Source organism: Pseudochaenichthys georgianus, chromosome 7 (genome assembly GCF_902827115.2).
Source record: "Pseudochaenichthys georgianus chromosome 7, fPseGeo1.2, whole genome shotgun sequence".
NCBI classification, from domain to species: domain Eukaryota; kingdom Metazoa; phylum Chordata; class Actinopteri; order Perciformes; family Channichthyidae; genus Pseudochaenichthys; species Pseudochaenichthys georgianus.
The window spans coordinates 40,814,093-40,840,452 of record NC_047509.1 but is presented as its reverse complement, the minus strand read 5'-3'; the positions used below and the strand labels follow the sequence as shown (position 1 = coordinate 40,840,452).

Here is a 26,360-nt window from a genome sequence, read left to right as displayed (position 1 = left end):
GCGCAGCTTACTTCCGGGTTTTAGGACGCGTCACTGCAACTCTCTCATCTCCTCTTCACACACTACACCTTTCGCGGCACACATACTTACAGCCAATCAGCTCTGAATGATGTCAGATGACGTATGGTGGGGATGGCAGCTCAGTGCCCCTATGGTCATTATTTTGAGCATGCGCAGTGTAGTTTTTACAGTCACCGTTCACTTAGACAGTGAGAGGGAGGGGCATGATAGGATTTTGTCCCACATGGCTCTAAACAGCTCAATAGGCACACACAGACACTAATTAGAAGAACACAGACTAAAACAGCAATGTACAGACGGATCAGATGATTAAACATGATCTTAAAATATATTTTATATATATATTTTTTGTAATCATTATTTTTAATACTTTCTGCTGACACTAGGTGGGGCAGTCGCCACTGCTCGTACGGACTCGGAGCCGTAACCGTATAGCAGATCCAGAGATCCAGCTAGTGAACTGTCTGTCACGATTCTCATGTTATGTCACGTTTGTAGTTTTGTATGTTTGGGTTTATTTTGCCGTTCGGTTCTCCCTGTCTTGTTTTCCTCCTTGTGTATTGTCTGGTCCCTCTCCCTGTGTTCTATTTCGTATAAGGCTTCGCCCTCTAAGGCTATCGCTATTGGGTAATCCCACTGCACGTGTTACGGCCTATAGTATTTTGGACCCCAAAGCAAAAGACTGGAGAGAGATGGTCGATAAACAAAAAGCTTTATTCAAGCAGAGAACAAAAAATACGGCAGTGGAGTCAGGAAGTTGGCTGGCAAAAATCCAAACAATAATCCAAACAACGAGGAGAGCAGCGAGACACACCGGAGGGTCGAAACACAGAGGAATTATCTGGCAGGGAAGTGGCATGAGGACCGGGCTTTTATATCTACAGGTAAAGAGGTGAGTGGAAACAGATGTGCCTAGTCTGCTACTGGGAGGAGCCAGCCAACTCCCTGTCACACACTAGCCCTGCAGAGGAAAACAGAGAAGAGAGGGGTGAGACAGGAAATAGCACACAAAAGCACACAACAAAAATACAACTAAACAGAATCATAACAGCACGTGTGCAGCACTGACAGACTTAATCCACGCCCACCTATGACGTGGGCCCCACCTACTGACTCACTTCCGTATAAATAGGAAGTAGTCCCTACAATCTGCTCCCACTTTTCTTCAGCACTCCGTTGCAGAAGCACTGTACAGGCACAAGCTCTTTTTAGAGCTGTTTACTAGAAAGCAAACATTTCCCCCTGGCCCCATCCTCCCTCTCCTCCGGACGGGGGAGACAGGGCGGGGCTCGGTGTTAGCCGACATAGTTACGACTGGCTGTGGCTGGCTCGCTCCAGGGAGGAAGCGGCTTTACACAGACGATACAGGTGAGTCCTGCCGGGGATTGGAGCACGCAAACGCGGCTCTCACTCCCCAGGTGTCGTGCACTCATTGTGTGACATAAGCGGCAGCAGGGCTTGCGGCACAAACCGGCTGTCTTTAAAACCTGTCGGTTGATTAGACAGCACAGGCTTGTTTCCTATGTCACAGATATGCCTCCAAACACCGTTCATTCCTCAAGCGGGTTTAAGCATGAACGCGCCTCAATGTCCGGTTTACGAGCCTTCTCCTAAACGGCGACATGATGAGAGCCGCTGTGCAATACAGCGTGTGGAGGTGCAAGAGCCGGCTGTAACCTGTCAGTCAGCAGGCAGCAGGGCTCATGGCGCAAGCCAGTTGTATTTAACCAGGCGGTTATTAGACAGCAGGGCTTGACGTTTAAACCTGATGCTCCTAACCTGTCGGTTAGCGGCAGCAGGGCTCGTGGTGCAAGCCAGCTTTATTTAACCAGGCTGTTATTAGACAGCAGGGCTTGACGTTTAAACCTGATGCTCCTAACCTGTCGGTTAGCAGGCAGCACGTTTTTTTTCCTCTGTCCCAGATGTGCCTACTACACACGGTCGTAATGAGCCCAGGGCTGTTATTACGCACTGTGTGAATAGCACTGCACACACCTCCGCTCATTCATCAGCAGGTTTGAGCGTGAACGCGCCTCAATGTCCAGTATACGAGCCTTCTCCTAAACCAGGGGTGGGGAACCTTTTTCCTCTCAAGGGCCATTTCAATTTTTTCAACATCCTCCGAAGGCCGTACAAATTATTGACCTCTGCTTAAAAATCACAGCCCATTCATTTGGCCTTTCTTTCATGCTGTGCAAAGAAAAAGCAATTCTTCATCCAGATATCTTACCATGACTCATGCATGCACGAGCACGGTGTGGTATGACCACCAAACAGAAAGATATGGACACAAGATGTGTGCAAATGTATTTAGTTTCCTATCCATGTGGACATGATTTAACATTTTCTTAAATGTTGAAGTTGAAAGCATCAATCTGGTGCAAAATGAAGAGATCTATGGATACATCTCTCAACACCCATATGAAACGGAACTGTAAGCAGATTTACTTTTTCTTTATGGATATTTGACAAATCACTCTCCTTTCAAAATGTATTCTTGTTTATTAATAACAACTTTTGTTTACTATAGTATTTTATACCTGTTTACTTTATTCTCTTGTTTTTAAATAACTATAATGTTCATATAAAGATGTGCCTTTACCTCACTGGTTGGAGAACAAGCTTCTTATATTCGTTAGCATAGCTAGCTAACCAGATGCTAATAACAAAGTTATTGACTGTCTGATCAGTATGACAGATGAACAGATCGCGACTGGGCGACACAGCCACGCAAAAACTGCAGCAAGTGTACAGATTTATGGGTACTGCAATTTTTGAAGTCCCGGAGCGGCGTTCTGGTGCTCTCCGTCAGAACTGCACCCCAGTCAGACGAGACATATACCACGTGATGACACGTTAGGCTTGTGTTGTGTTCAAGGACCATGACCGTTGCCAGGAAAAACAGGTACTCGCTTGTTTAATTATTTTGCGGTCTAGATTTCTTTAATTTTTTTCTTTTTTGCGTGTGTTTATAAATTACCTCTAGGGCCATACCAAATGGTCTCGGGGGCCGGAGGTTCCCCACCCCTGTCCTAAACAGAGACAGGATGAGAGCCGGTGTGAGATGCAGCGTGGTTTTTCTCCTCTGTCCCAAACCTACCTCCTACACACGGTCGTAATGAGCCCACGAGTGCCATTATTACAGTGAGGACAGCACTGCACACAGCTCCGCTCATCCCTTAGGGGTGTTGAGCGTCAACGCACCTGGGTGTCCAGTTTAACACTGTAAGCAATTGCTGTTATTTTACAGCCAATTTTCAACACTAATCTACTGGCAGCCCTCTAACCAGAATGTTACTGTGAATTATTTGATTTTTTACAGTAATAAACTGAAATTGTTCAACAGTATGAATACTGTATAATTTCAGTGTATTCAGCATCTCTGCTGCCAGTATTTTACTGTTAATTGAAAAAATACAGCAGTATACTGTATTTTATTTTTACAGTAAGAGGCTGTAAAGTCATTTCACAGTATGAGTACTGTGGTATTACGGTGAAGTGCAGGCGTCTGTGAAGAGACTGCCGGCGCTTTACTTTTATTTGACAGGAAAATGTGTTACAGTGGACATAATGAGAGCCTGTGTGAAATGCAGCGTCTGGAGGGCTCTGGCGTGGCTCATCACCATGACAACCACAGCACATCCAGAGCAGGTCGGCGCGCTGAGTGGCGACGCGTGTGTTCAATGGACAGATAATATATGCAGCAAGGCTCCCCGGTTAAGCCGGCTGCCAATAGCCTATTGGTTACTTGGCAGCATGGCTCGCTGTTTTTTTTTTAACTTATCGGTTAATAAAACAGCAGGGCTTACTATTCAATCCGTCTACCTTTAAACTTTTTGGGTTTAGGCAACACGGATTTTTTCTCTGTCTCAGACGTACCTCCTACCCACGGTCGTAATAAGCCCATGGAGGGCCATTATTACGCATTGTGTGGACAGCACTGCACACACCTCCGCTCATCCCTTAGTGAGTTTGAGCGTGAATGTGCGGTTTACGAATCTTCTCCTAAACGGCAACATATTGAGAGCCTGTGTGAAATGCAGCATGTGGAGGGCTCTGGCGTGGTTTGCCACCAACCACAGCACATCCAGAGAATGTAAACCCGGCGCTATCAGAGTACTGTATGGTACTCAGGGTGGCGGCACGTGTGTCTGATGGACAGATGGATGAGCAGGCGGATGGGCAGAGGATAGTGTCTGCAGTTTGCCTCTCCCCCCGCAGTTCTACGGGATACAGGGAACCCTGTCATCCCGGGAACAGTGTCTCGCGCTCCGTGCAGAGCGGCAGGAACTCTTGTTAAAAGGAAGCTTTTTTCCAGGGTTCCTCATGGGGAAGAAAATCAGGGTTTTTTACACCCGGTATTTTCTGGTCCCGAAGGAGACGGGGCGGGGGGAATGAGACCCATCCTCGATCTGTCAGTGTCCAACAAGGGAATGGCCTTTTCCCATGCTGACGATCAAACAGGTGCTGGAGTGTGTTCACCAGAGAGACTGGTTCACATCCATAATCCTGAAGGATGCATTCCTCCACGTAACCATCATCCCGAAACACAGCAATTTCCTGCGTTTCTCATTCCTGGCTCCACGCACTTTTTCAAAGTGGGTGGAGACGGTTGGAGCAGCTACTCAGAATGGGGATGAGAGTGTTATTTTACGTGGACGACCGGCTGTGGCTGGCTCGCTCCAGGGAGGAAGCGGTTTTTCAGACGATACAGCTCGTATCTCATCTGTCAAACCTGGGTTTCATTATCAACTGGAAGAAGAGCTGTCCTCGTCCCTCCCAGGTTATCTTTTTAACTGGGAGTGGAATTGAACTCAGCCCGCATGAGAGCGCGACTCTCACAGCGGAGAGGGGAGAAAGTGTCAGCTCTCCTCCGGCGCGTCACACCCCGCGGGGCGGTGACACCCCTCTCCGTGATGCAGCTGTTAGACATGATATCAGCTGGTCACATGGTGATTCCCCTGGGTCTCCGTCATAGTGAGGAGACTCCAGAGGTGGTTTATTCGTCTGTGCATCGACCCCGTGCGTCAGAGGAGTCGCATGGTGTACATTCCTCCTTTCGTGGTTTTGGATTTGACCTACTGGAAAAATCTCCACGTCCTGTCAATGGGGGTGCCCCTGAGCAGAGTGACATCACACACCGCAGTGTTCACAGACGCATCTCTCGCAGGCTGAGGAACGTGCATGTCGCAGGCAGTGGGGGGACAGTGACTGGCTTACATGTCTCTCAATATAAACGTGCTGGAATTACTCTCCGTATGGAAAGTGCTCCAGCACTTCGTCCCGTTGCTGTACAATCAACATATGTTGATTCAAACAGACAACAAATCTACATAAATCGCCAGGGAGGTGTTCGATCAGCGCAGCTGCTGAACACACATCCTACACAGCCAAATGGACAGCGTTCCGTGTGGTGTGCAGGGAAAAGCCTGGACCCCGTTGGGCCCCCTGCCTCGTGCTGTCGTTCCTCCAGCTGTTGCTGGACAGGAATTGGCTTATAGCACGGTCAAAACATATGCTGCTGCCATTTCATCCCCTAAAGTTCTTGTCAGCCAAAGTAGCTCTGCTCTTGGCTCTGACATCAGCTAAAAGGGTGAGTGATTTGTCTGCTCTCTCTGTGGCTCCGTCATGTCTCCAGATCCAAGGAGAAGGCAGTTCAGCTGTTTTGCGCCCTAACCCGGCTTTTATGCCTACGGTGATCACAAGCTCTTTTAGATCGAGAGTGATACCTTTGGATGGCTTCTTTCCTCCTCCTCACACATCAGAGGAGGGAGCCACATCTCATCTCCTCCGTCCCGTGCGCGCGCTGTCATGCTATATTGCACGCACGGCTGCTTTACGCAGCTCGTCTGTTTGTGCATTACAGAGAGCGCTCAATAGGGCAGCCTCTGTCGGCACAGCGCCTGTCACACGGGCTGTGTGAGGCTGTGTCACAGGCGTATTTCTCCTCTGGGTTGGATCCCCCGGAGAACATCAAAGCGCACGGCACCAGAGGAATTTCCTCCTCCACGGCGTTGCACGGAGGAATGACAGTGGAAGACATTTGCACTGCTGCATCTTGGTCTTCCCCCTGTTCTTTTATTCGTGTTTATTTTGTGGGATGTCTCCCGTTCCTCTCTGACACACTCAGTACTGAGTGTCCTGTCAGAGTGAGTAATGTCGGGGACTCAACTGCGTGCCCTCTCTCCTGCCTGTCGGCACTTAGAGAGCTGCCCTTTTGCCCCTCTTTCATCGTTTTAACAAGTGGGACTTTGGTCTCTACTTTTTAGAAACGACAGGTAGCCTATTTAGCCTACCTTCTTTCCCGTATGGAGAATATTCATTTTTTAGATGCTATATTCCCTGGGAATGTGATGCTCCATTTACACATGGCGAAATGGACATGGGTTATTAATTGAGTAGGTGTGTTTCTGTGCTTCTGGTAACGGATGGACCAGTGGGGCGTGGACTACATCCTGCTTCGCCCTTAACCCAATAGCGATAGCCTTAGAGGGCGAAGCCTTATAGAACTGGGGTTACGTACTGTAACCCAGCTTCTATGAGTATAGGCGCAGCCCTCTAAGGTTTGGGCCCCACTGACTCCGTGAATAGCTGAAGAAAAGCTGTTTGTGTGGGAGCAGATTGTAGGGACTACTTCCTATTTATACGGAAGTGAGTCCGTAGGTGGGGCCCACGTCATAGGTGGGCGTGGATTAAGTCCGTCAGTGCTGCACACGTGCAGTGGGATTACCCAATAGTGATAGACTTAGAGGGCTGCGCCTATACTCATAGAAGCTGGGTTACAGTACGTAACCCCAGTTTTTCCTCCCTGTCGTTAGTTTCCCTGGTGTGTCTAATTATCTGATTGTGTTCACCTGTGGCCCTTGTGTTTCTCGTCCTGTGATTACCCCTCCCTGTATTTAGTCTTGTCTCTTCCTGTGTTCAGTGTTGGTTCGTCTTTTGTCTGTGTCTGAGTTCACCGGTGAGTGTTCTGTCTGTCCAAGTTCTATTATTTATCCTTGAAATAAAGGTATAATCAGTTTAATCTGCATTTGGGTCCTGCTTCCTTCACTCTAAAGTAACAGAACGAACCAACCAAGAAATGGACCCAGCAGATGATCCATTTGAGGTGGAATTACAAAATGTTTCCTTTTATTTGGCTTGCTGCTATGATTGGTGGAAGGGAGCTTCCAGTGTTCTGCAGAAGGAGGCCGCTCTGGTAGAGGTGCACCGGTTGGCTATGGAGAAACCAGGCTTGGTGAAATTCTTACCTGGCTGGATTTTGAACTTCCTCTGGGTGTGTGATTTCCAGCCTGCTGACTACAAACGTCTCGGTGTGTTCCGTCCGGAGTCAAGCCCTGCTTCTTCCCCATATCCTGCTCCTGTCCAGGAGCCGTTCTCGGGAACTCGTCTGGCTTTCGGAGGACCACGGGCCTCCAAAAGGCTCCTAAGAGAAGGAGTAGCAAGTCCAGGCTAGCAGCCCGAGCCCCAAGAGCCATGGTTCCAGCCCCAGTTCCGGCCCCAGCAGCCATGGTTCTGGCCCCAGCAGCCATGGTTCCGGCTTCAGTACCGGCCCCAGTAGCCATGGTGTCGACTCCAGTTTCGGCTCCAGTACTGTCTCTCCGGCCGACGCCAGCTCCCCGTGTCCTGTCTGCGTACCGGCCGACTCCAGCCCCTCGTCTCCTGTTGGCTCTCCAGCCGACGCCAGCTCCCCGAGGCCGACACCGGGTCCTGCCCGGCCTCCGGAAATGTCCGGTCTTCGCCCTCGAGCCTAGCCCCGAGAGCCGCGGTCTTCGCCCCCGAGCCCGGCCCCCTGAGAGCCCGGCCCCCTGAGAGCCGCAGTCTTCGCCCTCGAGCCCGGCCCCCTGAGTGCAGCGGGTGTCACGATTCTCATGTTATGTCACGTTTGTATGTTTGGGTTTATTATGCTGTTCGGTTCTCCCTGTCTTGTTTTCCTCCTTGTGTATTGTCTGGTCCCTCTCCCTGTGTTTTTCCTCCCTGTCGTTAGTTTCCCTGGTTTGTCTGATTGTGTTCACCTGTGGCCCTTGTGTTTCTCCTCCCCTGCCTGGCTGTTTCTCGTCCTGTGATTACCCCTCCCTGTATTTAGTCTTGTCTCTTCCTGTGTTCAGTGTTGGTTCGTCTTTTGTCTGTGACTGAGTTCACGGGTGAGTGTTCTGTCTGTCCAAGTTCTATTATTTATCCTTGAAATAAAGGTATAATCAGTTTAATCTGCATGTGGGTCCTGCTTCCTTCACTCTACCGTAACACTGTCAACGGGGGGGGGAGGCCTTGCTGCGGGGAAACGGCAGACCTCTGTCGGTGCAACTTCGATGAGGCCGTTTAAAAACGACCGGCCGTTCGGTGGTTCTCCAGATTCTACAGACGGCCAGTCTGCCCCTGCTGACAGCCCCGCTCCTGCCGCGGTGGCTACAGCTTAACATTGTGGAGGACGAGGGGCTGCGTTAGATAATTCGGATCGCATCCAACGTGTGTGTGTGAAGAAAACCTCTGTTCAGCAATGTGATGAAAGAATGGAAAACTGGAATCTGCTTAATCATCCACTGAAGTTTATTGAGAGTCACACGGCCGGAGCGTTTACAAGATATTTCACACAACTTTCATCAAGAAAAGACCGAGCCAACACTGAGGAAACAAAGAAAACACAGCGCAGATCTACACCTTGAATAAAAGGAGTGGCCTATATTCGCGCGCTTTCCATCCTAATCGATACCAGACATGTTGAAGACAAAGAACCGGTCTGTTAAAGCCATCGTACATGGTCCACACTTCCCCCACAGGAAGGCAGGGCCTCTTGACCTTTGCCCTGTTCAAATTACAAACAGGACACATAGGGAAAACACTAAAAGTCTCCCATGCACAGATCACATTAAAATATTTCCTTTACAGTGTGCACATCACAGCGCATTATTTTGACCCTAGGTGGGAACTTCAGTCTCATGCTTTGACTGAAGATGAAGATAGAGGAGCGGCATTTCGCCGACAACTGTAAAGGCTTGTCTGTTTGAGCAACTGGCTCAGTGCAAATAAGTAGACAGGGTTTGGAGAGAGTGTAAGAGAAAGAGAGGTTCCAGGTTGTTGTATTGTAGGAGAATATTTGTCATTGTTCCAATGATAATAAACAAACATTTGCATAAAGCATATTTGGCCACTCATATGTTGATAAGAGTATTAAAAACTTGAAAAATATTCCTCTAAGGTACATTTAGAACAGATAAAAAATGTTCGATTAATCGCGATTAACTATGGACATCATGCAATTAATCGCTATTAAATATTTGTAATCGACTGACAGCCCTAGTCTAAATAACTCAAAATTAGGTTTTTCTATCTAAGAATATGTTCCCTATTTTAAAGTGAAGTCTTGTTCATAACCAATAAGCTAGTAGTTTGACTCTAATTGACCTGAACAGGTTCCAGTGTTTCCCCTATATTGGGCCCGGCACCACGAGGAGGCAAAAGGGGGCATTGCCCCCTCAGTTGTATTCTTTGCCCCTTCACTTTGAGCATCATTCATCCATCAAAAAGTACAATAAATGTCACAATTATTGAATAATTGTTTTCCCCAACACACGTTACTATGTTTAGATCAGATATGTGGGCAGGCAGTCAAGCAACATGTAAAAAAGCCTCAACCCCAAGTGAGTTTGTAGTCTTAATGTTAGTGGGATAGGTGACCAAAACATCCCCGTTTTCCGGGCAGAGTCCCCGTTTTCGGTGGCCGGTACCCGGTTGAAACTCCCAAAAATGTTCCCGTTTTTTAATGTGTGTTAAAAAGAATAGAGCAAGGTGAAATCAAATGTTACATGTCAGTAAAAACAGAGTAACAGTGTTGTGCCTGTTTGTAGCGTTAGCGTATTTCTTCTTCTTCTTCTTCTTCTTCTTCTTCTTCTTCTTCTTCTTCTTCTTCTTCTTCTTCTTCTTCTTCTTCTTCTTCTTCGTACCTGCCCCCGAAATATTGGACAAAAGAAGCTCGGCTAGTAGTTTCCACTACTAAATCCATAGTATTACAACAAAAGTGCTTTAAACGAGGTAAGTTACGAATTTATGTTCTCAATCGCTAAATGTGGGATTGAATATTAAATTAGTTTAGATTCGATTTATTGTCCCCAGGGGGGAATTCATTTCCACAGCACTGTTGTGGTAATCTGTATTATATAAACCGTATTGGTACAATGAGCGACATCTAGTGACGGATTTTGGAACATTGATTTGATTTTTCTCATGGCAGTTAGACTCTAGAGACAAACCAGGGGACATTATTTTGTCTGTCCATTTGGTGTAGTATTTGATCCAATATTACATTTGGTTTATATATTAGTCACTTTCTTATGAAATGCCAGGTTTTAGGCCTTGATTTGAACATTCAATCCTGAAAAAAAAAATCAACCAGATGAATGTTTCTTTAATCCTGACCTGACTAGAGGTAAGTAAATCTGTATAGGAAGACGAGTTAAGGGATAGAGGAGAAAAGGTTATGCTATAATTACAGAGCCTGTCCATTTATAAATTGAGGAAATCAATGTTAGTCTGTTAACCAAAGTGCAGCCATCTAATAATGTACTATCTATTATTAAAGATCAGAGGAAAAGAACAGAATGAGAGGGGTAAATCCGGAATAAAGAAGCAAAGAGATTGTAGAGCAAAAAAATGGTTGTGAAAAAGAAATCTCCTCCTCGGATTTTTTAACAGCCCCCTCAGTCGTTTCATCCTGGAGCCGGGCCTGCCCTATATACATATAGTGGCGGCGCAGCGCCGCTGCTGAAATATGCGCACCGCTGATAGGGGGCGCCAGCCAGGTACCGAAACAAAATAAAAGTGTTTTTTTTGGAGAACCTTTTTCATTTTTGATTGTTCGTTATGTGGATTTGTAGTATTTGTGTTACTGTATGTTCAATAAAGGTGTATTTGTGCTAAATATTGAGACATTGCCACTGTATGAACTAGGCAGGGCCGATTTTTGGCCTAGGCGACATATCTGGGGGGCGCTGCGCTGGTAGCTCTGGGAGGGGAAAAAACATTTTTGACCGTTGGCACTCATCCTAATTTTCCTAAATTATGTAAACACATAAGGCACACCTTTATAATTATTATGAAAAATAAAAACAGCTTTGAAACCATTCCAATGTATACTATAGGACAGTAAACCAAAAATATCGTTTAAAGTTGGAGGGATACAAATATATGCATGAATAAATAAATGTTAACTAGCAAAAATAAAATAGTTACATTTATTTGTTATTGGCTATGTTGCAAAGGGGCGGAACATTTCTGGTACATTTCCGGAAATTTTCCATGGGAAGTTAAGCTGGGGAAAGACATTTCAATTTTTTTTTGTAGGTACGTAGAACAGAACACGTTTTAATTATTTTATTGAACAATTATTTGTTTCATTGAAGAACGAAAACAGGAATTTTTTAGTTAAATATTACTCATCCCCCCCAACCCCACTCATTAAAAAATGAACAAAAATGCACCCCCCATCCAAAAATTCCCACAAAGTCCCATTCAAAATGTTAAATGAAAAAAAAGAGCCCTTCTCCCTCCAAAAAGTCCCATTAAACATGCAAATCTTCCTTCAAGCAATCCGCTGCATTTTTGCTAAACCCTTTCAGTCAACAGGCTCTTCCTGGGCCTCATCAACATCCAACTCTGAGTCTTCCTCTTCAGTGTCACTGTCCAGCCTTGTTGAGGATGGCTCTGTGTCCGGCTCAAAGAGCCTTAGGTTTGCCCGAATGCCAACCAGTTTTTCCACTCTCACATTTGTGAGCCTTTGTGTGGTCTCAATAGCCATGCAGTAAGAAGTGTGCTATGGCATGAATATTCAAGTGTACTTGAATGGTATCTGTTTGTTTTAGTCAAGATTATGCTAAAATGTACTTTCCCCAACTATATTTAAGTTCCCTATGAAGAGCCAACCTTCAATTTTGAAAATTCCCAGTTTATTTCCATAAATTCCCGTTTATTTCCCGTGGAAAGTTTCCATCTTTGAAAATTCCCGGAATTTTGCAACCCTTTTATGTTCATATACTTATTTGATTATTAAAATGTAAACCGATCTTTTTCAAATGGGTGTTTTAGAGTTGTACCCCCTAGATCAGGTCTCTAGTAATTGTGTCCCGTCAACACGGCACCCAGACCCCACGCAACATTCTCATCTGTTGTCATTACTGGTGTCATTTTCTGGTTGCTAACGCCATTGTAACACATAATCACTGATGTTCCGCTGTAACGGTGGTGGACTCATCAGAACAGAGTGGGCGAGCTGACCAATCAGAGCACACTGGGCTCACAGGGAGGGGGGGTCAGGAGCTCCAACAAGCTGTTTAGGACAGAGAGTGAATACACATATTATACAGAGATGCTGTATGAGAAACCAATGTGGGTTTGGAACATTGAACAATGTAAATCTATTTTAGTAGACCTCAACAATGGAATTATGATCAGTAGGAATTGCCATGTCATGGGACCTTTAACAACTAGTTGATGGTGAATTTGTGTACCAACCTTAATATAAAGTGTTACCAATAATAATATTAATAATAATGGTTATTAATGTTGTTATTATTTGTAAATGTGTTAGAATTCACCAATGAACATACTGTCAGATATTACATGCTGTTTGGAGAAACTCCAGCAGGCCCACCTGTACTGCAAAGGTTCCTTTCCCTGGCAGGCCAAGTTTTCTCATATCGACCTTTTCCTCACAAGCCATTTCTTTCCTATACTGTTAATTGTCTACAAAACCAATCTTAAAGAAGAAATATTAAAATCATGAAGTAAGTAAAAGTCATAGGCACAATGGAGACTGTGGAAAGTCTGCTCATAACAATACAAATAAATAAAGATATAAAGAACACAAAAAGGTTCATACTCTTATATACTATGTCACAGCTCCCTCAATCCTTTTAATAGAAAGAGTTAATCTCGAAAATGTATTTAAGAGAAATCATTTAAATAACTTTTTGGTTATTTTACCAGTGTTTTTGAAAGTGCAAAACAATCAGTGCAAATTAAAACTTTAATATGTTGACAGATTTCATACACGTTCTGAAATTGTACCTTGTATGTTGTCTTGTTCTTTTTTGAGGAAACGTTTTGTTTTTATAACTGATGTTCTAGTATTTCACTGCTGTAGCCAATCATCGGACTTTGTTTCACCTTTAAAAACTTGCAAGCAAGAAACAGCCCAAACCAGATCTTCACACAACACGCCCTGTGGGAGCATAAAGTCCTCATACTAATACTCAGGAGTCAGACATGGATTTTCTGGAGCAGGTAAGAGCAGCAGCTCAAAGAGCAACTCTGAATGATCTTACAAAAACTGAAATAAAACCGTTTTATGTTTTTTAGTCATCTTCAAAGTAATAACAAAAGGACATCTATCTTGAATAAATCAGACGTGCTTATTCTGTAAGTAAAGTAGTTTAGATCTAGTTAATTGCAATACTTATTATAAACACTTTTACATTTTCTTAGCCATCTTCAAAGTAATAACACAAGGACATTTATCCTTAATGAATCCGACTTTCTTATTCTGCAAGTAAAGTAATGTAGAGCTAGTTAGTAAGTGTGATATACTCAAATGTGCTTGTATAGAAATGTGACTTTAGCCTTTGGAAATTAACATAAAATAACCCTGTAAAACACATCTTGCATTATTACATAATATAAGATTGCTTTCAATCAGCAAATATTTTTATCCAGAGCAAATTAGAATACGTGCAGTCAACCTAGGTGCAAGAACTAAATGTCATCAAGTTTGTTAATAGTCAAAGTCAGCTTTATTGTCAAGAATTCTACATGTCGAAATATCGTTTCTCGAGGTCCTACAGTGTGACATATATACATCAAACAACAACAAAAAAACAAAGGGCCTAGATAACAGTTTAAAATGTGAATAATATGTTAAAGTGTTCAGCGGAGATGGCAGAAAAGTGACTGGTGCTGGTTGTGTGTGTGTGTGTGTGTGTGTGTGTGTGTGTGTGTGTGTGTGTGTGTGTGTGTGTGTGTGTGTGTGTGTCCAGGACCATTTGGGGCAGGGGAGAAAGGTCGGAGGAAGGGTGGAGAGTTCAGGGGAGAGATGTCAGAGGGGGGGAGAGAGGGAGGTAGGGAGCGGAGAGAGTTCATACATGACAACATCAGTATTTAGCATTAATGAAGAACTTGCGACATCACCTCTTACTGATCGGAATGTAGCTGAGCTTGCTTTCAGGCTGGACAGGAAGTGGAGCAGGGAGTGGAGCAGGGAGTGGAGCAGCGTGGAGACATACTTTTTAATTTGTTTTGTTTTGTAATGAACGCAGGTTGAAGAAATCACATCCATTGCCAAATTTGGAGACTTGATAGAATTTTCCTACCCTATCGGATATTCCCACTGGGGAGTGTATGATGAAGATGGATATGTTATCCATTTTGCTGTTGCAGGTGAGGACAATACGACTTCATAACATATATTTGTTTTTGTTGTTTATCATTTAGCATTCGATATTAGAAAAGTTTGGCTGAGATGTCCTGCAGCCTTTCCCATGATCTAAGTATTTCAATTTTTTTTTAAAAGCATGACGCTGGGGAAGGAAAAACACCAGCCAAAATAATTACAACTCGATACAACTGATCCGGAAGCTATTAGTAAATAATGTTTTACGGTTAGGTATTATGTATTGTGAAATTATTTGTACACATTATATCACATCTTCATCCAGATTATTCTCTATCGTATTGAGACTATCTCTCCACCCAGCTACATATTCCATATGTGTCCCCACCTGACAGATGACGTGGATAATTATGTAACACAGCATGCAGTCACACTGGCATGCACGGGTATATAAGCAGGGTTCTTACGGTCATTAAAAACCTGGAAAAGTCATGGAAATTCAAAATGCTAATTCCAGGCCCTGGAAAAGTTATGGAAAACAATATTTTTCCCAAAGTTTTGGAATAGTAATGGAAATGTAACCAAAGCTGCATCAAATATAATTTATATTTGATCTAATCGTCAAAATAGTAATACTATAATGATAATAAATACTGTTTAGTAATGAAACATAAAATGGCATTTAACTGGTATTTTGCTGGTGAGAGATTTGAGTTGCTTTAGCGTGTAGAAGCTAGTAAGCCTACTATTGGATTTGTTTTAGATGGGCACTACATGTTTCAGATGCAGACCTTATTTTCCTGTTCCATGTTCAAATAAACCATTTTCAGTGGTACCGCTGAGAAAGAGTCATTGTGTTGGTCATGGAGAATTAGGTAAAGGTCATGGAGAAGTCATTGAAAAGTCATTGAAAATCATTGGTGAAAAAGTGTATGAACCCTGTATAAGGCACAGGTGTGTGTGATCACTCAGCTTTTTTGATCTCCACTGAACAGTAGGCTATAAGATGTGTGTTTAAGCAGAAGGAGAAACATATAGAGAGATCTACTTACGAGACTGGGTGCGTTCACACCTGCCTTTTATAGTCTGGTTGAATCGAACCCTGGTGCGTTTAGCCGCTTGGTGCGGTTCATTTGGGTCGGTGTGAACGCAGTCCGAGACCTCTGAAGTGAACTAAACAACCGGACTCTGGTCCGCTAAAATAGGTGGTCTCGGAACGCTTGCTTGCGAACTCTGGAGCGGTTCATTGCTGGTGTGAACGCAGTCCGCACCAAAACATAGGAAGCGTATATGTGTTATAATGTTTTTTAACGGACGTTGTCTGATTATATAATCATATGCGCGGGCCTCTAGTGTCTGTTGATCTCCAGATTAACAGCAGCATGAGAATACCCTGCCGAAAGTGCCGATGCTCCATGGCGGAGGCTCCAGTAGAAATTGCCGGGAATTGCGTTTTTACCCCCTTAATGTCTCACCAATTGTTGAACAGCATTTCCGTGCACATGACTAGTCCGTTTGAGTTTTGCCCGTGTGAACGCAAACCGATCCTTCTGAAAAATGTAACAATGCAACAAACTGTCGTCTGGTGCGCACCAGAGAAGCGGACTATTAGGTGTGAATGCACCCTGACAGACATTTAAATCCGCTGCCCAAGTGCAGATGAGTGCTGGTCTTCGTTTCCTCTCAGGATTGCTGTCGCCTCCGGTTTGTAGATTATTAAAAGATAAACAGGTAAAAAGAAGCTGACAGTCATCAGGCACACCAAAGGCGCTTTTGCGTGGCGAGGCCCGCTGTCGCGCTCAGGTATAGTTGTAGAATCCGGCGTTGTCGGTGTGAAGCAGCGGGGTTTGCTGATCCTCTGCCAGCGGTGATATATCGCACCATATCAGCGTATTGCTTGGCTGTGCCCGCTTCCGCGTCTGGGTGTAACTCCGGGGTGGAATCCGGCGTTTTTCGGTGTGAAACCACGGAGTGTGCCTCTATTATCACTTCAGAGAGTCTGTATATTTGTAGAGAAATAAATATAAATATTCCTTTAAATGGAATTAGCAGGTGTCCAGACTGTGGGGTGTGTATGGCCGTATAGCCACGCTGCGACGGCTCGAGAGGACCCTGCCTCCTGTGTGAATTGCTTCATCATGCCAGCTAGAACTAGGGAGGCAAGGTGCATTGTCTTTAAAGGGAAAAGACCAGCCATTTCCACTCCGGCAGCTCAGCACAGCAAGAGAGCTAAACAGCCCAAGGGGGCGGAGCTCAGAGAGCTGGGCTCAGGATTTAGATCAGGCCCGCCCCCATTCCCACCCCTCCGTCCGCCAGGATGGGCAGGGCAGGGATGGCAGCCAGGCCGTACCCCCTGGCCACAGATATAGAGGAAAAAGAGGAGGAGGAAGATGAGGCCAATTTCGATGTTGATGTTGAATCATTGTTCCCAGATACGGATGAGGAGGGCCTCTCTTTTGGTCAGCCGCAGGCAGGTCCAGAAGCGGAAGGCGCTGAGAGCAGCTCACAATTGAGCCACCTCACTAGGGCTCTGGGAGAAAGGCTTCTAGAGCCCTCGGTATTGACCCCTTGGCAGAGGCTGACTCCGCCCACTCCCTCTTTGATGTGGTTGGGGGGGCGTCTGCCAAGGGGCCTCTCACGAAATGGCAGGTTGTTTGCTGCAACTAAGAGCCGAGAGAGCATCTGCTGTGGCCAGTTTCCCCCATAGAGTGCCAAAGTAAGCTGCGCATGGGTTCCGTCGACAAAAAAGCAATGCAATTTCTCCATAGGATTTTGGAAAATAGCTCGAAATAAGGTCTGTGGTTGACACACATTTAAGAGACGGATCACATTTTTTTTTGGGTGGACTAAGGATTGCACCACTGCTTTTTGCAGATGATGTGGTTCTGATGTCTTCATCGGTCTGCGACCTTCAGCATTCACTGGATCAGTTTCGCAACCGAGTGTGAAGCGGCTGGGATGAGGATCAGCACCTCCAAATCTGAGGCCATGGTTCTCAGCAGGAAACCGATGGACTGTCCACTCCAAGTAGGGAATGAGTCCTTACCCCAAGTGAAGGAGTTCAAGTATCTCGGGGTCTTGTTCTCGAGTGAGGGAACAATGGAGCGTGAGATGGGCCGGAGAATCGGAGCAGCCGGAGCGGTACTGCAGTCGCTTTACCGCACCGTTGTGACGAAAAGGGAGCTGAGCCAGAAGGCAAAGCTCTCTGTCTACCGGGCCATTGTCGTTCCTACCCTCACCTATGGTCATGAAGGATGGGTCATGACCGAAAGAACGAGATTGCGGATACAAGCGGCCGAGATGGGTTTTCTCCGCAGGGTGGCTGGTGTCTCCCTTAGGGATAAGGTGAGAAGTTCGGTCATCCGGGAGGGACTCGGAGTTGAGCCGCTCCTCCTTCGCGTCGAAAGGAGCCAGTTGAGGTGGTTCGGGCACCTAGTTAGGATGCCACCTGGGCGCCTCCCTAGGGAGGTGTTCCAGGCACGTCCAGCTGGGAAGAGACCAAGGGGTAGACCTAGGACCAGGTGGAGGGATTATATCTCTTCGCTGGCCTGGGAGCGCCTTGGGATCCCCTAGTCAGAGCTGGTTGATGTCGCCAGGGATAAGAAAGTTTGGGGCTCTTTGCTGGAACTGCTACCCCCGCGACCCGACCACGGATAAGCGGGAGAAGATGGATGGATGGATCACGTTTTGTTCGGATAATGTCCACATGTCTACCCTACTTTTCTAATTTTCTAATCATAAATCTAATCGATAGATTTATGATCGAAGGAACCCATGCGCAGCTTACTTCCGGATTTTAGGACGCGTCACTGCACATCTTCCGGCGCAGACTGAAAACTCATCTCTTTCGACTCCACCTCGAGCGATAGAATTACTAACAAAGAACTACTAACAAAGCACTTATATACTAATAAAGGACTGGCTTATCTATATCCAGTTGAGTAGCACTTGAAATACTTGGCTCTATGAAACCTGATGTACTTTATGATTCTGTTTTCTTCAAGGTTGTGTCTTCCTGGTCGAATGTACTTATTGTAAGTCGCTTTGGATAAAAGCGTCAGCTAAATGTAATGTAATGTCATGTAATGTGGCACTCACTATTGGATCAGGCTATAGCAGCTTTGATTTCACCTCCAAAGTCCTTCCTGGGCATAGCGGGCACCCCCAGTAGGAACTGTAAAATGATGGATGCCTTGTCCACGAGTGTGCTCTTACTGATTTTATTTCCTGGTGTGACGACAGTTTTCTGGATTTAAATGTCTCTAAAACCCAGGAATTGATCATTGACTTTAGACGTCACAAGAATGTTCCTAAGGAGTGCATCATACACAATGACAAGGTTAAAATTGTCACATCATACAAATACTTGGGCACCATTTTCGATGACCGATCTTGAAACTCAAGGCCCAGGGGCCAAATCCGGCCCGCAACTTCATTTTATGTGGCCCCACAAGAGCTTGCAAAGAATATAATACGTTTTTTATATGGTTACATGCTACTTTACAGAAGCAGGTTGCCCATAAACCACATGTCCCACAATGCATCTCGTTTTGTGACATGCGCACTGAAGAGACTTATTATTACTGGGAGGGTCACAGGCGGTTCCTACGGTTCGCCTGCAAGGACAAGATCTTCTAATTCTGTGTCCTCCCCTTTGGGATCTCGCTGGCCCCTTGCATCTTCACCAGGTGCATGGACACGGTCCTTGGGCCTCTGCGGCGGACTCAGACTCCTGAATTACCTGGACGATTGGCTAGTATGTGCCCGGACAGAAGAGCAGGGTTGCCGCCACGTAGTCCGGCTCCTGGGGCACATTCAGGGCCTAGGTCTTCACCTCAACCAGGAGAAGAACAGCTCGGTGCCTTCTCAAGTCACACAATTTATGGGCATGGTTATAGACTCAAGGACCGCCACTGTGTCTCTTACCTGGGAGAGGCAGGAGACTTTCAGGGCCTGCCTGGCACATTTTTGCCTGGGGGCAAGGGTCACCTGGAGATTGTGCCTGCGTCTCTTGGGGCTGATGGCGGCAATGGTCCAAATTGTTCCATTGGCCCTTCTTTACATGCGCCTAGTACAGATGCGCCTAGTACTAGCCTACAGCTGCAGGCCAGGGTGCGGGTAACCCACAGGCTGCGACTGGGCCTCCGCTGGTGGGGACGCTTGAGCAATCTCGCCAGGGGGAGCAGACTGGGTCCGGTGACCCGTCGCCAGCTGGTGTTGTCAGATGCGTCTCTGGTAGGCTAGGGCTCGGTGCACGAGGGTGCAGGAATTGGGGGCTGCTGGAGCAGCAGATGGGCTTCCCACCATAATGTGCTTGAGTTGAAGGCGACCCAACTCACTCTATGGAGAATGCTGCCGCACTGCAAGGTCACCATGTGCTGCTGAGGACAGACAGCACAGTGGCAGCAGTTTATATCAACAGGCAGGAAGGCCTTAGTTCCCCTCGCCTTTGCAGAATTGTGCACAAGCTGTGGCTGTGGGCAGCTCCACGCCTTCTATCCCTCAAGGCGGTACAGGTGCCGGGGCTGGAGAATCAGGCAGCGGACTGAGGAGGCCCGAGCCCAGGAGAATGGAGGCTCCATCCAGAGGTTGTAACATAGATCTGGCGTTGCTTAGGCACAGCAGTTGTGGACCTGTTTGCTTCCAGGGTCTCGACCCACTGCTCCCTGTTCTTCTCCCTGGGGAGAAGACGACCCTCCCCTCCGCACAGACGCCATGGCCCATCAGTGGCCCCAAGGCCTTCTGTATGCGTTTCCCCCCTTTGGTCTCCTTCCTCCCCTCCTGCAGAGGATTCGGATAGAAGAAGAAGAAGAAGAAGAAGAAGAAGAAGAAGAAGAAGAAGAAGAAGAAGAAGAAGAAGAAGATTCAACTTATTGTCATTACACAGTACAGGTACTATGTAACGAAATGGTTTCTCTGCATTTGACCCATCCTAGTGTTAGGAGCAGTGGGCTGCCATTATGTACGGCGCCCGGGGAGCAGTGTAGGGAATGGTGCCTTGCTCAGGGACACCTCGGTAGCACTTGGTCTTTCCGGGACTTGAACTGGTGCCAAGCCAAGTCCCTATCGACTTCGCCACCACCGCCATAGAGGAGGTGCAGCTAGTCCTGATAGCCCCAAACTGGCCTCACATGGTCTGGTTCTCCGACATCCCACAGTTACAGTTAATATGTGGGGCACTGTCAAAAGCTAGACTGTCCCAGTCAGTATAGGTTAAAAAATAAAAAATAAATAAAAAAGCTAGACTCACAGAGTGAGGTGCCAGTGGGGTGGGAGTGCCAGTGCCACCTGGAGTATGGGCACACTTCACCCGTGGAGTTGCAACCTCCTGTGCGTTGTGGAAAGGGGCATCTTTAGCAGATATCTGCACAGCGGCTACTTGGTCGACTCCGTCTACATTTACCCATTTCTACTGACTGAATGTGGCTGCATCCACTCCCTTTGGGGAGTTGGTTTTGCGTGCTAGCCAGCGGTACATATTGTCTATGGTTTCCCAACAGGTAACCTGGCTGTGAGTGGCCTGTGTGGGGGTGCCACTTGAACCTGTCAGTTGGCAAGTCCGTGTGGGGAAGTGCAAGCTTTCTGAGGACTGTAGTATCCTTATTGCAAGATTTCTGAAGGGTGCCCGAAGACTCAGAGCTCGTTCAAGGCTAGCTTGAGAGGCTCCTTAAACCCCTGTGATCACTGGCCTTGGCGTCTTGCGGGGACAGTGAAGCCCTAGGTAGCGTCTTACGCCTAAGCTTACAGAGGCAGAAGACAGCGTCTGGCTGTCCTGCCAGCTCAGGAGCTTTGCAAATATTGTACATTTGTATATAGCTTGTTTGTAGCACGGGCTTGGGCCCATCAGGTTGTGTATGTGGTTGGAGCACTGGTGATGGTTTTGGGATTCAGAGACTGCTCCGCTTATTCACGAGGTGTCTTACAGAGTCCCCATACATATGGAATATGTAGCTGGGTGCAGGGTATATGCAGGAATTCTGAAGTCGAATGTAATACCTTTTAAGACCTTTTTTAAGACCCTTTCCATACATTTTAAGACCTCATCAGTTCTAACCGGTTACATTACACACTTTACCTCACATTTACTATATACAGTATTTATTGTAAGATACACAGTTTCTGATAACTCCTTATCATAATTCAGATAGAACAAAGCACAAGAGAATTAATTGTGTGACCAACCCAATGCAAGGTTTATTAGAAAAGGAAACCATTATAAAGTAGTATTCTATTTAGGCATTGTTCCCAAGAGATAAAATAGACAGACTATTGAAGCCTCCTCTCCACATGAACTTCAACCTCTCTGTCAAGGTCAGGTTTAATGCAGTATGCTGCTTTGTTGCTTCTGTAGACATACTTTGTGCTCTTTCATTCCAGTAAAACTCCTCAGAAACCAGTAGAAACCAGTATTTGACCAATAAACAAAACAATTGACAAAACTTTGAACTATGAAATATATCAAACTTTGGTGAGCTTCAGCGGGGTAATGCCATATAGGAGCTCCCTCACAAATACCCAGGCACATAGGACGATGCTCTGACGTCATCACCCTCGCACATTTGTCATATGTTTACAAAAAAAGATATATATGTTAAGGCTTTTCTCGTTCTTATAGACTATATTTAGGGATATGTGTTGACTTTACTTTAAAATAGTATATCTCTGTGACTGGATATAGTTTGTTTTGCTTAGTGAACGTGTGTCTCTTCCTTGGAGGAGCAGCATCGCCCGGACTCCGCTGCTCCTCCATGCAGAGAGTCTGCTCTGCACTGCAGCGGTGTGTTTCAGCGACGTGCAGTCAGGCATTGGCCATTGGGAGAGTTAGGACTTAAACACCACGGCTTTCTGGCTAGCACTTAGCATATGGGACCGGACAGCTTTGATCCCCATCGACAGTGGCGATTCTAGAGGAGTCTGTGGGGGCCCCTTGAACCAGCTTTCATCACCATCAGTGGCGCCCCAACACACTCTCCCCCCCCCCCCCCCAGAGGGGAGCAAGGTAACACAACTTAAAATAAGAAGCAGCATTTTACGGCGCGCTATGCATGGGGCTGCCTTGAGGGGGTTTCCCGACATGTCGTTGCAGTAAAGGGTGTTTCATGTTGTCGTTGCTGTGGACCTTCTTAATAATTCGGAAAATGCCGTTTCATACTTTGTAATACTTCTTAAGACCCCGCGGACACCCTGTGGGTGGAGAGATAGTCTCTTCACTCGGAGAACAACGATTACAATGTAACCTACAGTTCTCTATCGTATTGAGACTATCTAAGGTCGCTCAGAATCTGGTGTCGATCACGCACACCTCTGCCTTATATACCCGTGCGTGCCAGTATTACTGGTGTGTCTTACATAATTATCCACGTCATCTGTCAGGTGGCGACATTCCCCATACATATGGAATATATAGCTGGGTGGAGAGATAGCCTCTTCACTCAGAGCACAACGGTTACAATGTAACCTAGAGTTACATGTGCAAGCATACTGCCACAACTTGCCACATTTCTCACACAGTTTCATTCACTGCACTCTGCCTGCTATTGGCTTGCAATGCCATGTGATCTTTGTGCTTTTTTTTACATTGGGGTTGGGATAAATGTTTTCAGTTTCTCACTTATTAATTGTTAGCCTGGTTGAAGAGACAGACTATATCTATTTGACAATTTAGGAACAAGAAATCCCCTCTTCAATTACACATTGCTCCATTTTGTAACATACATAAAAACAAACTTAAGAGTTTAACTTACACACCAGCACTTACAATCTTGGGTTGTTTGGAGTAAATATGTCAGCACTGTTCTTGTTGTCGTTAGTTTGAATCTTTAATCTTTATGGTTTAATGCACTTACAGTACGTCGCTTTGGATAAAAGGATCAGCTAAATGCAATGTAATGTAACTTAACGAGGCTGTCCAACAACATCATCTCTGACCCATACCATTATCTGAACAGCGAATACAAACTGCTACCATCTAATCGGAGATACAGGGTCCCACGATTGAATGTTAGACTGAAGCATTCCTTTGTGCACCAGTCAATTCTAACAGTAGTACAGATCAAGGTCAAATGCACGATAAAGGGTCTTGAGCCTGCTTTCTCTCAGTGATTGTGATGTTATGTTAAATGTTTGTTTTTTCATGTGTTATGTCTTGATATCTGTCTGTGACAGATTGTGTCTGTGTATGTTGATTGAGCTGGTTAAGTTAAGTTTCAGACTTGATCAGACCATTACAATATTATCGTATCGTAACATAGCTGTTGTTATTTGGTCCTGCTATGGCCCTGTTGTAAAATATAAAAAAACAAATAATATCTTTACTTATTTCATTATAGTTTTGCCTTGTTTATTGAAAAACGTATTTCAATGGAGATTGTAGGATTTTAAATAATTCAGTTGCAACAACTACAGAACACTATGTGTGACCATGATATAAAGTTTTAGGATAAATATGTATTCATGTGGACTGAAAAACTGAGATTAAGATTATCATTGTCATTGTCTTTAGATGAAAGTCAACTGATGAGCGACATACGTAGTTCCCTGCAAAGATTCTTCCCTGTTTGTGGTGACCTTCTTATTGGGGAGACCAGGATCCGCAGAGTGCCACTTGCTGAAGTCAACGTCCCGAAAGGAGTCCATGCCCTGATCAATAACAATCGCCATGTCTTTACACCGTCAGCCTCTGAGGATATGCGGCTACGGTGCGATGCCCTTCTTGATCAGGATTTCCCTTATCAACTTTTCTCTCTCAACTGTGAGCACTTTGCTACTTTTGTACGCTACGGAAAAGCTGTGTGCAACCAGGTATGTGTTTGGAAGTTAATTGCCAACTAGAAATGTTTCTGATGTCTTAAACGTAGGGTAGGTAAGAATGGAGAAACCAGCTTGAGTGCGCTAGAATTTGAAAGTACACAACCGAAAGAAATCTTCCCCTTCCTTCAGACTTCGTTACAGAGCCCCTCCTCCAACACACACGGACGTGCACATGACCAATCAGAGAGTTGCATGGAAATAAACGTGTGCTTGTGTCATTCATTTCCGCGGCACACCCTCATATGATCATTATAGTCTATATGGCAGTAAAACAAGAATAGAGTTTAAAAGGGGAGTGATTTGTAAAATATCCATAAAGAAAAAGTAAATCTGTTTACAGTTCTGTTTCATCTGGGTGTTGAGAGATGTTTCCATAGAGCTCTTAATGTTGCTCTCAAAGTGCACCAGATTGATGCTTTTAACTTCAATATTTAAAACAAATCTTCCCGGGGGAACATCCCCCGGGACCCCCCTAGAGGAGGTGAGGACCTAGAGGAGGTGAGGACCCCCCTAGAGGAGGTGAGGTCCGCCCCCCACTCATAAAAAATAGCACTTTACCCCTGCCTATATGCCGTGAGCTGATTATTGAGCCTTCATTGTAACAGTCGCGGGTGTACTGTGTGTGCGTGTGGGGAGTGTTGCAGAAGAAAATTCCACTGTAGCGCCGCGGCCGCCGCCACTGTGGGCTAAGCCCGAATGTTTTCAGGTCCAGGCGACGCCCCTGCTTGGTAGTAATCTGTGTTTGGCCATATCAGACTAATTAAACGGTCAAATGTCTCTATCTTTTTGTCTATCACTACTGATTTAGTTGGGGGGAAAATGAAATAACCGTTTAAGTAAATTGTTGCTTCAAGCAAACAAAAACTATTGGTAGTGTGTTGGTTTAAGTGCTAAAATATATTTAAAAGGACTTGACTGAGCATTCATGGCCACTAAGAATGGTATTGTTATGTATCCCATAGATTCCTACAAGACCCAAGAATGAAGAGTGTGAGACGGCAACTGCAATCTTCAAAGACGTCGTCAGCTCCAAAGTAAATGCTCCAAAGCATTTCGAACGAGCGATCTGACTCTCTTTTCCAATTCATGACAATTGATAATTCTTGAAAATGTAAAATAAATGTAGAAATTGGTTTAACAAAAAGCTCTATGACCTGTTTGAAAATCATATTGCTTAAACATTTGCCTTTGGACATCTGTATGGCTGGGATGGATTATTTTGTCATTGTCAAAGGGAAAACGCCATCATTTTAAGAATCTTGTCTGACAATGACATGATCATGACCAATTATTTTACCTGCAACTCACATCAGCGAAGAACATGTATTAAATTGTATAAAACATATTTTTTTATCAAAGAAAACCAAAAAAGTATTTTACCTGTTTCTTTTGCACTACATTGACCCATTGTGTTTTTGGGAAGACAGCCTTACAGGAGCAATTAGATTCAAAGATGAAATTTGAAAATAAAGTTAAGAATGAATGCCAACCAATGTACTCTTCCGATATATTTGTTGACAGCCTAACTTTTTGTTGTTGTCACTTTTTCCCATTACGGCTAGCAGGGACGTGCACAGGTACGGGCTAATGTTTCCCGGGCAACAGCCCGTTTGACATTTTTGTCTGACCTGCCCCTTTGGAGAGAGCAGCTTTTATTTTTTTTCTATTGTGGCCGAATCAACATGATAAACCCACAATTAGTATTGTAGCGTCTCACTGTGGGAAAACACACCTTTTCAGCGCTGTAATCTGCCCCCAGTCACATGACTTTGTGGAAGCAAAGGAAAGCCCTCCGGCCTCATATGGCTATGGTGATCACACCAAATGCCTGCCTGGCGTTAGAGTATAAGGGACAAATCAGGGGACTTTACTTCCTCTTGACACCGTCTGTTATTTACAAAAAAAACACCTAAATATACTTGTTATTGTGCTTCTGTCCAGGGACGTGCACAGACATTTGGAGCGGCTATTGCTCTAAACTGGAAAAAGAGCCTCCCAGTTCAATAGGCATTATTCTTATTCTTATCATTCTTTATGAGCGCAGTAACGGTAAGGTATCTAATTACTTATTTATTTAGTATTTCATAACTTAATAACAGAGAGGGTCAAACTGAAGTAGAGACATGGCAGAAATCCTACAATGAAGCAGGAC

General features: G+C 45.3%; 1 protein-coding gene across 1 annotated transcript; it reads left to right on the top strand.

Annotated features, from left to right (window-relative positions):
- The first annotated feature begins 13,278 nt into the window (after positions 1 to 13,278).
- LOC117448933 (phospholipase A and acyltransferase 2-like) lies at positions 13,279 to 25,671 on the top strand. The gene is made up of 4 exons (XM_034086225.1): positions 13,279 to 13,296; positions 14,325 to 14,445; positions 23,901 to 24,199; positions 25,171 to 25,671. The coding sequence occupies exons 1-4, from the start codon at positions 13,279 to 13,281 to the stop codon at positions 25,276 to 25,278; spliced, it is 546 nt and encodes a 181-aa protein (XP_033942116.1). The 3' UTR covers positions 25,279 to 25,671.
- The last annotated feature ends 689 nt before the right edge of the window (positions 25,672 to 26,360 follow it).